This window comes from Mirounga leonina, unplaced genomic scaffold, assembly GCF_011800145.1.
Source record: "Mirounga leonina isolate KUSES-001 unplaced genomic scaffold, KU_Mleo_1.0 Mir_91, whole genome shotgun sequence".
NCBI lineage: Eukaryota > Metazoa > Chordata > Mammalia > Carnivora > Phocidae > Mirounga > Mirounga leonina.
In genome coordinates this window covers 900,041-917,886 of record NW_023270839.1, presented here as the reverse complement: position 1 = coordinate 917,886, position 17,846 = coordinate 900,041, and the positions used below count along the sequence as shown (strand labels likewise).

The 17,846-nt window shown below is 34.2% G+C and overlaps 1 protein-coding gene across 1 annotated transcript in view; it reads left to right on the top strand.

Moving 5' to 3' along the window:
• Positions 1-17,846, top strand: part of SCFD1 (sec1 family domain containing 1) — a 105,244-nt gene that overhangs the window by 37,293 nt on the left and 50,105 nt on the right. Inside the window, exons 11-14 of the mRNA XM_034994378.1 lie at positions 3,407-3,546; positions 6,465-6,555; positions 7,110-7,183; positions 7,887-7,968. Of these exons, the coding sequence (XP_034850269.1) occupies positions 3,407-3,546; positions 6,465-6,555; positions 7,110-7,183; positions 7,887-7,968 (387 nt within the window). The remainder of the gene's footprint in view (positions 1-3,406; positions 3,547-6,464; positions 6,556-7,109; positions 7,184-7,886; positions 7,969-17,846) is intronic.

The following is a 17,846-nucleotide window of genomic DNA, read 5'->3' as shown; positions in this document are numbered from 1 at the left end:
GAGGATATGAAGAGTCTATAGGAAAGACATAGTATTAGCAGGCTGAAATATAACATTGTATACTCTTTTTCAATAGACTTATTAATCAACTATGGCAACTGGACATCTGTATATTTTGCATTCTTGTTTTTTGTGCCATAGGGGAAAATAACAAGGAAGTAAATTACTGTATAAAGGGTTTGAGAAAGTTGCAGGGTATGGTCTAATGTATTAGACTCAGTATTGTTGACCTAGTTATATCAAGAGGAGATTAAATTGTATTCAGTACATTTAATCTGCTAAAACCTAGAAGTTTAATTATTAATTAAGAACATATCTTAGAACTAAGATGATAGTAATATAGCCATGCTAGATAATTTCTCCACATAATTTATTTTTTGTTCATCATTCACTCACTTATTGATAGCCATATTTTGTCTTTATTATTTTTGTATTTATTATTTTTTTAATTTTTATCATTTTTTTAAATTTTATTATGTTATGTTAGTCACCATACAATACATCATTAGTTTTTTTTAGTTTTTATTGTTATGTTAATCACCATACATTACATCATTAGTTTTTGATGTAGTGTTCCATGATTCATTGTTTGTGCATAACACCCAGTGCTCCATGCAGAACGTGCCCTCTTTAATACCCATCACCAGGCTAACCCATCCTCCTATACATCATTAGTTTTTGATGTGGTGATCCACGATCCATTGTTTTCGTATAACACCCAGTGCTCCATGCAGTACGTGCCCTCCTTAATACCCATCACCGGGCTAACCAATCCCCCCTCCCCCCTCCCCTCTAAAACCCTGTTTGTTTCTTGGAGTCCATAGTCTCTCATGGTTCATCCATCTCTCCCTCCAGTTACCACCCCCCATTTTTCCCTTCCTTCTCCTAATGTCCTCCATGCTATTCCTTATGTTCCACAAATAAGTGACACCATATGATAATTGACTTTCTCTGCTTGACTTATTTCACTTAGCATAATCTCCTCCAGTTCCATCCATGTTGATGTAGAAGTTGGGTATTCATCCTTTCTGATGGCTGAGTAATATTCCATTGTATATATGGACCACATCTTCTTTATCCATTCATCTGTTGAAGGGCATCTCGGCTCTTTCCACAGTTTGGCTATTGTGGACGTTGCTGCTATGAACATTGGGGTGCATATGGCCCTTCTTTTCACTATATCTGTGTCTTTGGGGTAAACACCCAGGAGTGCAATTGCTGGGTCATAGGATAGCTCTATTTTTAAATTTTTGAGGACCCTCCACACAGTTTTCCAAAGTGGCTGTACCAACTTGCATTCCCACGAACAGTGTAAGAGGGTTCCCCTTTCTCCACAACTTCTCCAACATTTGTTGTTTCTTGCCCTGTCCATTTTTGCCATTCTAACTGGTGTAAGGTGGTATCTCAATGTGGTTTTGATTTGAATTTCCCTGATGGCTAATGATGATGAACATTTTTTCATGTGTCTGTTAGCCGTTTGTATGTCTTCTAAAGAGAAGTGTCTTTTCATATCTTCTGCCCACTTTTTGATTTGATTATTTGTTTTTTGGGTGTTGAGTTTGAGAAGTTCTTTATAGATTTTGGATACCAGCCCTTTATCTGTACTGTCATTTGCAAATATCTTCTCCCATTCTGTGGGTTGCCTCTTTGTTTTGTTGACTGTTTCCTTTGTGTATTTATTATTTTAAAGATTTATTTATTTATTTTAGAGAGAGCATGTGCGAATGGGGAGAGAGGCAGAGGAAGAGAATCTTTGAGCAGAGTCCCTGCTGAGCTCAGCCGGACGTTGTGCTCGATCCCAGGACCATGAGATCGTGACCTGAGTGGAAACTGAGAGTCCGACGCTTAGCCATCTGAGCCACCCAGGCGTCCCTATAGCCATATTTTGTCTTTAGCTCACTATTCTTCAGAGTAGAGTTGAACCATAAAACACTGTTATTACATGAAGGAACCCCCCAGGTCTAAGGCAAAAAGGAAGGGGGAAAGATAAAAAAAAAAAAAAAAAAAAAAATTTTATTTTGGTTTTTGTGTGTTCATTTTTCTGAGAAAGGACAAAAAAAATCAAGCCTCACATGAGTGGGGCAGAAAAGTTTATAACTATATAATGGTCCAACTTAGCTCTTAGAATTTATGTAAAAGGGAGTGCTATTATTATTGTAGCTTCTGTTATAATTATTTTTAAAAAATACAAACCATCGATCAACAGATCAGAATGTTAAGACTCTCTAAGAGTTTAAAAATTATATTTAAGGGACACTTGGGTGGCTCAGTCAGTTAAGTGTCCTACTCTTGATTTTGGCTCAGGTCATGATCTCAGGTTGTGAGATCGAGCCCTGCATTGGGCTTCACACTGGGCATGGAGCCTGCCTAAGATTGTCCCTCTGTCCCCTCCTTGCCTCCTTCCCCCTCTCTCCCTGTTTCTTTTTCTCTCTCTCTCCCTCTAAAAAAATAAAAATAAATATTATGTTTAAGATTATGTTTGTTACTGGAAGCAAGTAAGCATCAAGAGGCCTGGTTAAATAAATGTTGGACTACTATATAACAATGATAAAGATGAGGTAGATGTACATATACAGTTAGAGAAAGAACTCTAAAATACATTATTACATGAGGGGATACCTGGGTGGCTCAGTCAGTTAAGCGGCTGCCTTTGGCTCAGGTCATGATCCCAGGGTCCGGGGATCGAGTCCCAGGTCCAGCTCCCTGCTCAGCAGGGAGTCTGCCTCTCCCTCTCCCTCTGCCTGCTGCTCCCCCTGCTTGTGCTTTCTCTCTCTCTCTCTCTCTCTCTGGCAAATAATTAAATAAAATCTTAAAAAATAATAATAAAATACATTATTACTTGAGAAAAGTAAGGTACAAAAAACATATAATGTAATGCAGTTCTTTAAAAGGATATGTGTGGGGGGCGCCTGGGTGGCCCAGTCGTTAAGCATCTGCCTTCGGCTCAGGTCATGATCCCAGGGTCCTGGGATCGAGCCCCGCATTGGGCTCCCTGCTCCGCGGGAAGCCTGCTTCTCCCTCTCCCACTCCCCCTGCTTGTGTTCCCTCTCTCGCTGTCTCTCTCTCTGTCAAATAAATAAAATCTTAAAAAAATAAAATAAAAGGATATGTGTATGCTGGCATATGCAAAAATATTTTTCTAGAGGGATACACAAGAACCTTAACATGATTTTTATGTATTTTTTGAAGTTTTAATCATTTGCATCTACTACTTTAATTAAAATACATAAATATTACAGGTACATTTGTGTGTAACAAAACATTGGAAGGAGATCTTTAAATTTCGGATGTGAATTTTGTCCTTAGAATTATTAGAAAAGGCATTAAGAATCTGTGTTATTTTCCTTGTTGTAGAAAATGTTATAGTTCTTGAACTGTTACTTAAAAAAGGATTACTTTTTCCTAGGATTTCCACTTAAACAGAGTTAATTTGGAAGAATCTTTAGGAGTAGAAAATTCTCCAGCTGGTGCTAGACCAAAGAGAAAAAACAAGAAGTCTTATGATTTAACTCCAGTTGATAAATTTTGGCAGAAACATAAAGGAAGGTAAGTAAGAAAAACATCAGTAAGTTAAAGATTCACCCCTTATAAGGAAATGAAGATGTCATCTGACTTAATGAATTTGATGAAAAAAATCAAAAAGATCATGGTCGTTCTTCTACACAATGAGTAGGAGCTATAATTAGTCTATAGGAATATATCTATTTCTTCCCGGTTCCTAGGTTGTTTCTTGTTGTTTTTCAGGGGCCTCTTCCCTTTTCAGTAAGCTCATACCATATGATTTTGTAGATTTTACAGGTAGTCTTTCTAAATTGTGTTGTTGTCCCCACTGACCTTCTGCAAGACCATTTCTGCCTTTCATTAAAATAGGTTTTTGTGATAGAGAAACATTGAAATGTAATCTTCCCTCTTTGTTCCATGTTTGTCTTCATACAAACACAGTTTTAGATCTCTGCGGAGAAGAGAATACCTAAACCTGAAAAACGTTTATTTAAAGCACATTAGAAATAATAATTAGTTGTGTGATTTCTTATAGGCAGATATACAGATCCCATTGCTATGTCCCTTAAAGTTTAGGGTATTTCATGGGCTCAGTAATTGTTAAAATAGTTATCTAGTGGTCATTATGGCTAGAGAAATCATTCTAAACAAAAAAAAAAAAAAAAAAAATCATTTTTCTGAGAGAAAAAGAATGCTGCTCCTCAACACTTATGAAATAAAATGTTATTATTATTTTGAGTATTTCAAGTATTACTGTACCTATATATGTGACCAAGTCCTGATATGGCTGTTCTTTTTGACCTCATTTATGTTTAAACAGAAGTAAGATAAGACTTGATTCAACCAGCTGGGTTTTTTGTGTGTTTTATCTTTTTATTTATTAACTTATTTTTTTAACATTGCAAAATCACATTGCTTATAACAAGGAATTTTATTTTCTCTGCAGAGAAAAGTCCCTGTCCTCCTCTTTCTGACTGGCAATTTGGGTACTGTTATAATTTATTTTAAATAATTTTCTTCTCTTTGGAATTCCATAGTCTATGCTTTTTGCCATAGTGGCAAGGGACAAGAAATTACATTTACATTATTTCTAAAGGATGCAGGATATTTTAAAATTAATCTTAGGATTTATATTTTCTAGTAGAAAAAAGCTTAAGAAAAAAATCTCGGGGTGCCTGGGTGACTAATTCATTAAGCGTCTGCCTTTGGCTCAGGTCATGATCCCAGGGTCCTGGGATAGAGCCTCCATGCTCTGCGGGAAGCCTGCTTCTCCCTCTCCCACTCCCCCTGCTTGTGTTCCCTCTCTTGCTGTCTCTCTCTCTCTGTCAAATAAATAAATAAAATCTTTAAAAATTTTTTTTTTCATTTATGGAAGATTTGAATATTTTCTTTATATATTTAGGAACAATCCAAGAAGTCAGTTGAATAGTAAGAACTTTAATTTTTTGTTTGTAAGAATAGCCCTGAATAACTCTCCCTCTGAATGTCATACTACGATATTCTAGAAATATAGTAATAGCAATAAGGGCACAAAGACACTGGCAGATAGTATAGAGTAAAACAAGTAACTTAAATCTCTCTGAGCTTCAGTTTCCACATCAGTAAAACGTAGGTATGATAATTCTACCTGTTGCCCTATTTCAGAAGGTTTTTATGAAGATGAAGTGAAATAATATAAAGAAGTAACTTACCCAGAGTCATCCAGTTGTCATTGATAAAAGCAAGAATAAAGCCCAGTCCTGGAAGATCCCAAAAGGCCCTGGTCCTAATTATTAATACAGTGTACCTCACCAAGATTGTGGTTAGATTATATGAGAGAATAGAGACACATTCTTCGTACTTTGTGTTTGGCATACAGTAAACACTCCATAAATGTAAGCAGTTAATGATGTCTGTTAGCTCTGAGATCTGAAAATACTGGAGATTTCAGGATCATCTAGTTCAACCAGCACATTTTAATATGCTCAGTGCTATGTTCTGCCAGCATAGAGTCTCTTGAAGCTGAGGTTAGCACCTATGGTTGTCATATAAAACTGGACCGTGGTCTTCAAAATCCTCTCAGGGTCTTCTGTCATTTCTCTCAGTGTCTACTGGATGAAATGTGCTGATCATTAATGAAGTGCTATCAAATGTCAGGGCAAAGGGTTTTTGTTTCATTGCTGCTCAAACATGACCTTTTCTTTCTTAAAGGAAGAAAAGCTTCTGGCCTCCTCTAAAGCTGTAAATGAAAAATACTTACATTAGGAACCCTTTTATGGTCAACATACACTTACTTAGAATTATTCAATATTAGTGCCATGTGAAATTTTTTCTATCAAAGCTTCTCAATGATTGCAGATCACTTGTGTCCGAAGTCTATGGAAATTACTGCTAAGCCACACTTGCCTGGAAGAAGACATCAGGCTTTAGACCAACAAAACTGTGACCTATGTTCTATTTTTACTAGCAATGTTCTAAGATATTAAGCTTACAGAATTAAAAATTTTTTTTCCACAATTACTTGCATGAAATATTTTTTAAATGCCATCTTTGTAATTATATGAACCATCTGACCCTCTGTGTTAATTTGGGTGGTAATATTTAATTGATGTTTCATATACCATACCTTCTCTTCTTTGTTTTTCAGTCACTTAAATATTTTACTTTTTTTTTCTAACAGTGTATATGTGAAGAAAAATGTGATATGGTTAATGAAAATAATAGAAATAAATTTAAATTTGCTTAGGTGTATAAGAATTATGATACGCATTTTAAAGAAATAGTATTTATAATATAAATAGATATCCAAGGATACATAGTTATATTTATGCTAAATTTATGCTATATCATATGTTAAATATATTCAAATTCAAATAGGTACATTTAAAATAAAAATAAATCCTCATTGAGTATATTTCAGAATTCACACAAAATCAACATTTTAATGTCATACTCATAGTTCCTTTTATTCAATACTGTTTCAGTCCATTCCCAGAAGTTGCAGAGTCAGTTCAGCAAGAACTAGAATCTTACAGAACACAGGAAGATGAGGTTAAACGACTTAAAAGCATTATGGTAAGATTTCCTTTGCTTTCTTAGAATTACAGGGAAGCAGGACATCTGGAGAGAGAAAGAGATTAACTTTTTTTTTTCTCATGAAAATTTGAAACCATTCATTGTTTTAATAAGAAGAGTATTCTCAACTTACATAAAAGATCTTTGTCAAAAAGAAACCTGAATGAGAAGAGCAAAGTGTTTTAAAAGAATAATCTGAACTTACAGTCTGAAAAAATATATAATGTGGCTTCATTTTAGAGATATATTTTCCAGTACTGCTCATTCTACTACACTTTGACCTAATCCCAGAGTTCAGCTCTACTATTTATTACTACATGACCTGTGGCAAGTCTCTGTACCTATTCCTTTATCTGAAAATACTTGCTGGTCCTTCATCATCCAACTTATTAGACTGGTGGTGACCAGAACTTTTCTGTAACTGTCAAAAATGGATATGTTTGTTCCTTAGAGGAGAAGAACTGTTACTCTGAGTGACTTAAATCTTAGTGTTTATCACTGATCTTAGGAATATATTGATTTTTATGCTTCTGAGATCTTTTTTTCCTCCTCAGGGACTAGAAGGGGAAGATGAAGGAGCCATAAGTATGCTTTCTGACAATACTGCTAAGCTTACATCAGCTGTTAGGTAAGTAAGCAGTATATGCTCTTTAAGTCTTTCTGTTGATAAGATTTATTTTGAACATTAAAAACTTGGCTAATATTTTTATAATAAGAAATAGTAGGTAATAGCATAGACCTTGGAAAAACTAAATTGTGTTTTTAATGTGTTCCAGCTGATTTAAATTCCCTTTTTCATATAACAAATCATTTGCTTCTTTCACTAGTTAGAATTGTATAATAGGGATATTTTTACCGAGAAGATAGTATTGGTGATAAAATAATGCAAGTTATTATTAATTTTATCATTGCTGCTATTATTTTATTAACTAAAGGTTAAGTGCAATTTCTTTCTGATACTTATGAAATGCCATCAAGAAGAGAGGAAATGTGTTTTAGATATATAGGTAAAATTGTATTTCCATTAATCTGACTATATTCTAAACCTCCAGATTTTGGAATCAGAAAGTGAAATGGTGAAATAATGATATTTAAGAGACAGATCACTTTAAACCAAGAAGCATTTCACCTATATTAAAGTAGTGAATCCTGTGTATGGTAAAGCTTAGAGATTAAATTCAGTTGATAGACAGTTTAACTTGTCATCTTGTCACTTTTTTTTACTATTCTAAGTTTCCTCAGAGGAAACACCCAGGTGTGTGTTTTATTAAGGTCTGTGTCATTTTCTTAGAAAATTGAATGGTTAATTTTCAATTTTTTGATACTTGTAGTTCTTTGCCAGAACTCCTTGAAAAAAAAAGACTTATTGATCTCCATACAAATGTTGCCACTGCTGTTTTAGAGCATATAAAGGTAAATTTAACTTTTCCCCCCCACAGTATTTATGTATTCTATTTATATAGGGTTTTATACTTTTTAAGATGATTTCATATTCCTTATCCCATTGAGGCCTCACTATAACATTATGAGATACAATTACCAAAGGCAACATTATTACCTTCATTTTTCACAAATGAGGAAGCTTAAGAATCCAGAAAGAATAGTGATTTGCCAAGGTGACACATTCGGTAAATAGAAGTTAGAATGTGTGTTATTTCTATTATGTTGCCTCAATATTGCCTCAATACTATCTCTACACTTACTACTCTGTTAACAGTAGACCTGTGTCTAACCATCAATAATACAGATTTAGACACCCCTTTTACTATAGTACTATCTAAAATGTCCATTAACTTTTAGTTTTAGATGAGTCTTTCACCATTAAAGCTTCTGTCTCCTGTTGTACTGTGATTTTGAAAATAGTAGATTGTATTTTCTATATGTTGTTGTTACAGCTCTTTTACCTCATTACTTTGTTCATGATTATCCCATATCAGCCTGACTTAAGCAGCCCCTCAGTATTCTACTGTCACTTATTCTCTGGGTGTGGAGCTGAATTTCAAAGACAGATTGACCATACGCTAGAACATGATTATTACTAACCCCTGCTTTCCATGTGATATGTTACATTTGAAAAAGGAATGTAAAAAAGCTAAATATGCTTGTTGCCTGTCAAGGATGTTGATAACACCTTAAATTTATGGAAAGGGGACTTAAACATTTTTCTTTTTTAATTATCTAAAAAGTCATAAGAATAGGAAGGAGTTAGTACAGATGGATAATGGACAGTGTGCAGCATGGAATTTAAACATGCATAATTTCTTTTGTTCCACATCTCAGTATTGATATTTGCTATTTTCATGTACCTACAGAAATAGAAATAGAATAATTGTGCTGTTTATAGATGACTCTGCTGATATTTCCCTTCCATATGTAGCATCTTTGTAAAATGGGAAAAGGTTGCTCAGATCTGTAAACACCTGAGGTCATTGTCCCGTGTGGAGATAATGTATATAACCAGGTGAAATGTAACAGAGAGCTATATTGAGAATTTCCTTCAGTAGGAAAGAAAGACTTTGCTTACAAGGTGAAGAATGAATCTAATATAAAAATTTTTTAAAATTTCCTGTTTCAAAACAAAATATAAGTTCTAGTTTATATCTGTTAAATTGTAATTATATACTGAGGATTTTATGATCCATTAAACATTTTTAGAGTACTTGCTGTATGCCAGGCAGGGTGCTAGGTGCTACATGCAAATAAATAGACAAGAAGTAAAAAACAAATTCTAAGAAGTTATGACAGTTGTTAATAGTCCTATATGGGCTTTAAGATTTAAGCTGTTCTTTGGATTTCCTTTGACTTTAATTTTTTTTGTTTGTGTATTTTTTCATTAGTAAAGTTTATTCTTATATTTTACTTTCTGACCTCAGGTCTCATAGCTGTAAAACCAGGAATATGCCAAGCTCAGCTCCTCCATCAAACCTGATTTGTGTAACCCAAAGTAACTGATTATTGTACCTGTGGAAAGCACTCAGTTTCATCCTATTCATAAAACTTTACAAACATTATCCTGCTACAAATTTATATGAATATACTCCAGGTCAGAGACTAGAGCTTATGGTTTGGGAAAATTCTAGCTAAAGTAATTGACTTATTCAGTCATGTTTTTTGACACTGTACGTTGTGCTAGGCACTGGAAGTTCTGTGGTAAATAAGACAAGTTCTCTATTCTCTTGGAGCTGATATTGTAGTAACAATAAACAAAGTACCCAAATTAGAAAATAGATAACTTCAGTCATTTAGGTGACATAAAAACAGGGTGATAGAGAACAGCTGAGAGGACTACTCTAAGTAGTTAGGGAAATCACCTTTGATGTGATGTTTGGGTTGAGACCTGAATCACATGGAACCACTTAGTAAAAATCTCAGGGCCAACCATTCCAGTCAGAGGGACTAAAAAGCGCAAAAGCCTTAGGACAAGGAACGAGGTTGGTGTGTTTAAGGATGTAAAAGAAGACTAATAGTGTTTATGATGAGGAGGGGAAAAAGTGATAGACTATGGGATCAAGAGAAATAGCAATTTAAGTGTGATAGGAAGTCATTGGAGATTAATGACATGATCTGTGTTTCAAATGGAGAATTGAAGAGTATGAGTGATGGGTGAGTTCTGGAAATAAGTGTGGAATTGAAAGACAGCTATTACTACTGTCTAGATGAAAAATGGTGTTTTTTTAAGGCAAAATTTACTATAAATTCTTTATGATGTTTATTTGTAATTTTACACTAATGATTTTATATGAGTTTTTCAAAATCATTTTGTGCTAGTAGAGGCCATCTGTCTGACTTTAACATGCTACCATGCATGACCCACATAATTCTGCTTTAAGACCTGGTAATTTGGCTCTCTTTATAAAACAAGTTCAAACTAATTTGTCATTCAGTGTGTTAAGTGATTTTATTAAAAAGCCACATATTTTGGGATGATTGTTCTGTTTTAACGCAAGGAGGGCACCCTTTTAACAGGGTCTGATTTAAAGAAACCATGCTACAAAGGACATTCACTTGGAGAAGGAAACTGATGCCCTCTATAGGATACACTGTTCCTCATTGGGTCATTCTTAAACAACCCAGTCAACATCAGAACATCTTTAAATATCATTGATAAAGGAGAATATTTATCTTAAATACTTACATATCAGTTATAGTTGTATTTAATAAACTGCATACCCTAAGAAATATTCTGATACAAGAAATTCTTTTAGTAGAGAAAAATTGGAATGTTTTCTGTGAAGAGTCCTTGTAATGTTGACCCTCTCTTTTAAGTTATTCTTCCTCCTTGTCAAAATTAGGCTGTAAATTCTGCTATTCCCAATATTTCTCATTACTGCTGGTTATAAAATTTCTTCTTAAAGTTTTCCATAATTATTAAATTTCCAGCCTCATAATATTTACTTTTAAGTGGCGTGTTTATTTGTACTATTACTATTCTACACCAGGTACCTCTGGCTGTAATGTTCCTATTAACTAAGTAAGTAGTTTTCTCCGTGGTCGCTTGCTCTTTTCCCCAGAGTTTATTGACTATTTGAGCTTCACTTCTTTGTAAACTTTTATTCACCTAATATTTTTTATTACTATTAGGAAGAATATTATGACTTTTTATGAAGAGATCTTAGAACATTTCCCTTGGTATTCATCTTCATTTCAGTTTTGCATATTTCTCCTTTTGGGATGCTTAGATCATAGCTGCTTTTTACATTTCCTTAGATAATTTTTTGAAGCAGAATACTAGAAGGAAATAATTTCTTTAGAAGTTGTGACAGTTATCTGGCAATCATTGTTTTGGTGGAAAGCTAGAAGTAGCACATCAATTTGCAACAACTTTGGCAAATATTATGTTACTATTATAAGGGTTTTAGTGGCTTGGGTGGTTAACTTTAGTTTAATAGATTAAAGAGTAAATTGTTGAGTTCTCATTTGTTTTGAGTAATCCATACCTTTTAAATTTCTCCTTAGCAATTCTTTCATTTCTAATACAAATATGGCTTCACCACTTGCTGGTTTTTGGGGAATGACTCCTGGGATTACTTAAATAATTTATAGACAGATTTTAATTTATTTCAGTTATTGTTATCCCACCTGCATAGTCAAACTGAATTAAGTACTCTTTAGCAGATACCTAAGAAAAGGAAAAGACCCCTATGTGTAAGTCATAGTAGATGAGAGTTAGAAATGGCATGATGTACTCTTTCCCATAATGCTCCCACCTGAAAGGAAGATCTCTAATATCTGAACACTCCATCTGAATACAGCCAGCAAAAAACAAGCTGTTAGTAAGCTTTTATGGATTGAGGCTTCATCGGTGCTGAATTTTTATTTTTGTTTTGCTGCTTCTTGTGGAGAAAGTTAAGAGGTACTGAATTAGATCTAAAGACATCATCTGATCAAGCAGATGTACTACTGCCTTAGGTCTACACTCTGTACAAGGTTTAGCCCTTGGTAGCAGTGCTAGCTTTTAACCTTAGCATCTCCTCCAGGGGGCTTATTTTACTTTGGCTCAACTTTTTATCTCTTCTAGGGGAAGACAAGCTTTAAAAATAAAGTAGACACTCTCTTAACTGATTTCCACTAGTCAACATGCCAAATTAACTGATGCTCTTTATTCCCTCTATAAAACATAGCGGCTGCTGGCCACACTATGACATGCAGACAGCTAGCGGCTAGGATGCCTCACAGGTTGAATTTTTTGCTTACCTAAGAGTTATTTATATGTGATTCCAAACTATTTATGCCAATTGTATGAGTAGGAAAAGAGGATTGTTTCTTTAAAACTAGGTTATACACCTTAGACTTATTGAAGATGGTGATTTAACTCTTGTTTAAATTAGTACTAGGTTAAAAAAAATTTTTTTTAACTGTAAAAATTGGGAAAAATCTTGAAAAATACTAAAATTGCTTTGCAAATGACTGTAAGTTTTTTGGTTCCACTTCAAAGAATCTGAAACTAGAAATCATAGGTGACCCCTTATAGATGTGCTTTATGCAGGAAAGAAAAAAAAATTTAGTGAAACCTCTGTACTCAAAGAAAAGGTATCGGACCTACATCAGCTGATGAGATGAGCATAAGGCAGGGTTATCTGCGCACATTCCGACCTTCTCTGTGACAGGCATCTCCAGCACGGAGGCAGCCCTGCCTCACACTCACCGATGGAGCACCGAGACATTGGGATAAAGACCTTTAGAGGAAATGGGAGAAGAAAAAGGCTGAAGGAGAACAGTTTCTTTACCATTACTCTCTGGACAAGATATTGGCTACGTATGCAAGGGGCATTTATGTGCAAACCCTTAACAAGGTGTGATCTTTATTTTATCTGCATTTAGTGTTGCAGATGAGTTGTAAACCCAACTGAAAGAGGAATGCCCTTCAAGAACTTTCTCTTAAAGCTCCAAGTGTACGTTTAAGTGTTACTTGAAAGGAGGACCTTTGCATGGCAGCTAATAGTGCTTTCTGCTAAGCAAGATTGGTTTATATGATCATAATTAATATTTGTTGAATAATACACTAAAAGTGCTTCATGAATAGTGTCATCTATGGAGCTTAAAAATTGAGGAAAAAAGAATATATACATCATGTCTGATAGAAAACATCTGCCACGATGCTATATAATTAATGTATGCTGAATGTGGTTCCATATTATTTCATACTTTCAGAAGTCCACTGAGAAGAAAACGCTCACGTTGCCAACTTCGTATACTTTGTTGGTTGGTACTGCTTAGGAAGGGTTCATAGAAACACTCACCGTCTCTCTTCAACTTTATCTTTCTGCTCCCTACACCTGTTGCCTGTTCTCTCATATTCTGTTCCCTCTTCCTCCACTCATACATATGCAACAAAAAGGGGAGTATTTATTTCCCCAAATTGTATCAACTTAATAAGGACTAAGAAATCATGATTATAAAATAAATGCTATAAAAATTGAAGAAAAAAAAAAGATTGACAGACAATTGTGTATTTTAGGTCTTAAGTTAAAAGTCAGTATTTAGAATGTGTGTTTGTGTTTTATATTATAAACATAAATCAAATTTGTGGGGGTTTTTTTTTGTCATTCTTTACATTAACTGACTTTGATTAAGTGATCACCACTCCCCTATCACAATAGGGAAGAAATTTTACTGTACTAGAAATCAGAACATTTCTCTGGCTGTATTTTTTTTTTTTTAATTCTTTTAAAACAGAGAAAGAGAGAAAAAGCATAAGCAGGGGAGAGAGGCAGAGGGAGAAGGAGAAGCAGACTCCCCGCTGAGCCAGGAGCCCGATGGGGGGCTGGATCCCAGTACCCAGAGATCATGACCTGACCTGAAGGCAGACGCTTAACCATCTGAGACGCCCAGGCGCCCCTCTCTGGCTATATTTTAAATGATCTCAGTATACATAACAAGCGAATGTTCGTATGATCTTGATGTCTTTTCAAGGCAGGGGGACAATATGTTCCGTAATAGAAAGTCCCCAGTGGATAAGCTATCATTGTCTTTTACCTCTTCTTGTCCAAATAAGATGAGTCACTATCAGAACTTGAAGTTTTCTTCAATTTTTGACCAAACGTAGCTCTTGAATGAGTGGAATATCCTTTAACTTCTCACTCACTGTGAATTTCAGGAGACTATTTCCACAACTCCCCCAAAAAAGTGTGAAATTACCTTTCTCTAGCTCTTTGCTCTCACTTCTCTGCCATCTGCTTTTGTGAAGATAAAGCATTGTCATTGAGATGCAATTATAAAGATTAAATTCAGAGAAATAAAGACTTCTCAGAACATTCAATAAGAAAATAACCTAATTAAAAAATGGGCATAAGATTTAAACAGACTTATCTGAAAAAGGTATATAGATGACAAGTAAGTTTAATCTCGTTAATCATTAGAAAAATGGAAGCAAAAACCACAATGAGACATCACTACATATCTATTAAAAATGTCTAAAATTTAAAAATCAATCATGCCAACCTTTGGCAAAGATACAGAGGAACTAGAACTTTGATACACTGCTGGTAGAAATATAAAATGGTATAGCCACTTTGGAAAATAGTTCCTCAGTTTGTAAAATGTTAAACAGAAACCTATCATTGGTCCAGCCGTTCCATTCCTAGGTATTTACCCAAGGCAAATGAAAGCCTATGTTTATTGTACACAAATATTTACAGCAAGTTTGTTGTAATAACCAAAAACTGGAAACAACTCAATGTCCACTGACAGCTGAATTGGATAAATTATATCCATAAAATGGAATACTATTCAGCAATGAAAAGGAAGGTACTTTGACACATACAACAATATGGATGAATTTCAAATACACGAAGAAGCCACATTAAAGAAGAGTACATAATATGATTGCATTTACATTAAATTCATAAAAATGCAAGCTAATCTGTAGTGACAAAATGCATATCACTGCTTGCCTAGTAACCTGGAGAAGAGTGTTGGAGGGCCAAAAGGGAGGCATTACAAAGGAAACTTTTCTGGGTAATGAATGGTAGGTTCACTATCTAGATCATGTTCATGATTTCATTTGTATATATACATACATACATACATACATACATATATATGTATGTATGTTATAAATAAAGATGCTATAAATGCCCATGAGAAGGTTTTTGGGTGGATATATTTTTAGCTCCTTGGGATAAATACCAAGGAGTTGGTTGCTGGATCATATGATAAGAGTATGTTTAGATTTGTAACAAAACTGCCCACTGCCAAACTGCCTTCCAAAGCGGCTGCGCTATTCTGCATCCCCACCAGCAGTGAATGAGAGTTCTTGTTGCTTCACATCCTTACCAGCATTCGGTGTTGTCAGCGTTGGGATTTCAGTGATTCTAGTATATGTGTAGTGGTATCACATTGTTTTAATTTGCAGTTCCCTAATGACATATGATATGGATCATCTTTTCATATGCTTACTTGCCATCTGGATCTTCTTTGGTGAGGTGTCTGTTCCCATCTTTGGCCCATTTTTTTAACTGGGTTGTTTATTTTCTTAATGTTGAGTTTTAAGCATTCTCTATATTTTGGGGGAAAATGTCGTCTAATGGGATATATCTTTTGCAAATATTTTCTCCACGTCTGTGGCTTGTCTTCTCATTCTCTTGACGGTATCTTTCACAGAACAGAAGCTTCTCATTTTAATTAAGTCCAGCTTATTTTTTTCTTTCGTGGATCATGCCTTTGGTGTTGTATCTATTAAGCCTTTGCTATACCTAAAGTCGTCTAAGTTTTCTCCTATGTTATCTTCTAGGAGTTTTATAGTTTTGAATTTCCCTTTAGGTCTATGATCCATTTTTAGTTAATTTTTGTTAAAGGTAGGGTCTGTGTCTGGATTCATTTTTTTTCTTTTGCATGTAGATATCCAGTTGTTCCAGTACTGTTTGTTGAAAAGACTGTCCTTTCTCCATTGAATTGCTTTTGCTTTTCTGTGAAAGATAGGTTGACTATATTTGTGTGGGTCTATTTCTGCATATCTCTTTACTGTTCCATTGATATATTTGTCCTATTTTTTGGCTAGTAACACATGGTTAAGTATTGTAGCTATATTTTAAGTCATAAAGTCCTCTATCTTTTTTCTTCTTCAATATTGTTTTGGTTATTCTGGGTCTCCCATGTCTCCATATAAACCTTAGAATCAGTTTGTTGATATCTACAAAATAACTTGCTGGGAGTTTGATTGAGATTGTATTGAATCTATAGATCAAGTTAGGAAGAACATGGAATATCTCTCAATTTATTTGGTTGGTCTTTGATTTCTTTAATCAGAGTTTTGTAGCTTTCCTCATACAGATCTTACATGTATTTGGTTAGATTTATAACTTTCATTTTTTATTTTTTTGAGTACTAATGGAAATAGTATTTTTTATTTAATTTCAGATTTAAATTGTTCATTGCTAATACATCAGAAAGCAGTTGGCTTTTATATATTAGCCTTGTATCCTGCAGCCTTGATATAATCACTTACTAGTTCCTGGAGTTTTTGTTGTTGTTTCTTCGGGAGTTTCTATATAGACAAGCATGTCATCTGTGAACGAAGACAGTTTTATTTCTTCCTGCCCTGTCTTTATTCCTTTTATTTCCTTTTCTTTTCTAATTACATTAGCTAGGACCTTCATTATGCAGTTGAAAGAGTGCAAGAGGGGACATCCTTGCCTTTTTCCTACTGTAGCCATTGACTTTTGTATATTAACCTTGTATCCTGCACCTGTGATATAGTCGTTTATTAGTTCCAGAAACTTTTGGTTGTTTTTTGAAATTTTCTACATTAACAGTTGTGTCCTCTGCAAATGAAGAGTTTTGTTTTTTTTATTCCCAATCTGTATACCTCTGATTTCCTTCTCTTGTTTATTGCATTAGCAAGGGCTTCCCATACGGTGTTAAATAGGGAGTGCGAGAGGGGGCATCCTTGCCTTGTTCCTATCTTAGCTGGAAAGCATCTAGTTTCTCATGATTTGCATTCTATTTTCTAAAAGAGATTGTAGAGAACTGTTATAATTTCTGCTTAAAATGTTTGACAGAATTCATTAGTGAACACATCTAGACTTTATGCTTTCTGTTATGGAAGGTTATTCATTATTGATCAATTTCTTTAATAGATGTAGACGTATTCAGATTATCTATTTCTCTTTTAGTGAGTTTTCATGGATTGTGTCTTTCAAAGAAGTGGCTCATTTCATCTAGATTCTCAAGTTTGTGAGCATAGAATTGTTCAAAATACTCCTTTATCATCCTTTTGATGTCATAGGATCAGTAGTAATGGCCTCTCTTTCATTTCTGATATTTTTCCATTCGTGTTTTCTCTCCTTTTTTCTTAGTTAACCTGGCTAGATATTTATCTTGATTTTATCAAGATAAATTTTATTTTATTGATCTCTTCAAAGAGTCAGCTTTTGGTTCCAGTGATTTTCTCTGTTAATTTTTTGTTTTTAATTTCACTGATTTCTGTTCTAATTTTTCTTATTTCTTTTCTGGTGCTTACTTTAAATTTAATTTACTCTTCTTTTCCTGGCTATATCTTTTAAGAGTTCAACACATTGTTGTTATAAATTAAAGCTAAATGCTTCTGAGAGTCATAGTAAAATAAGACTTATTATAGTTTACAAGTGCCATATAAATCTATTTTTTCCAGAAATATAAATAAAGCAGTTTTTGGTATTTCATTATAATAAGGTTGCTAATATTTGTATTTTTAATACTTTTCATCTATAAAGATCATTTCACACACATTTTAAATTTTTTATTACATAGATCACTTTAGTCAGAGTTTTTTTTAGGAGTCAATATATAGTATCATTTATAGATTAAAGTTG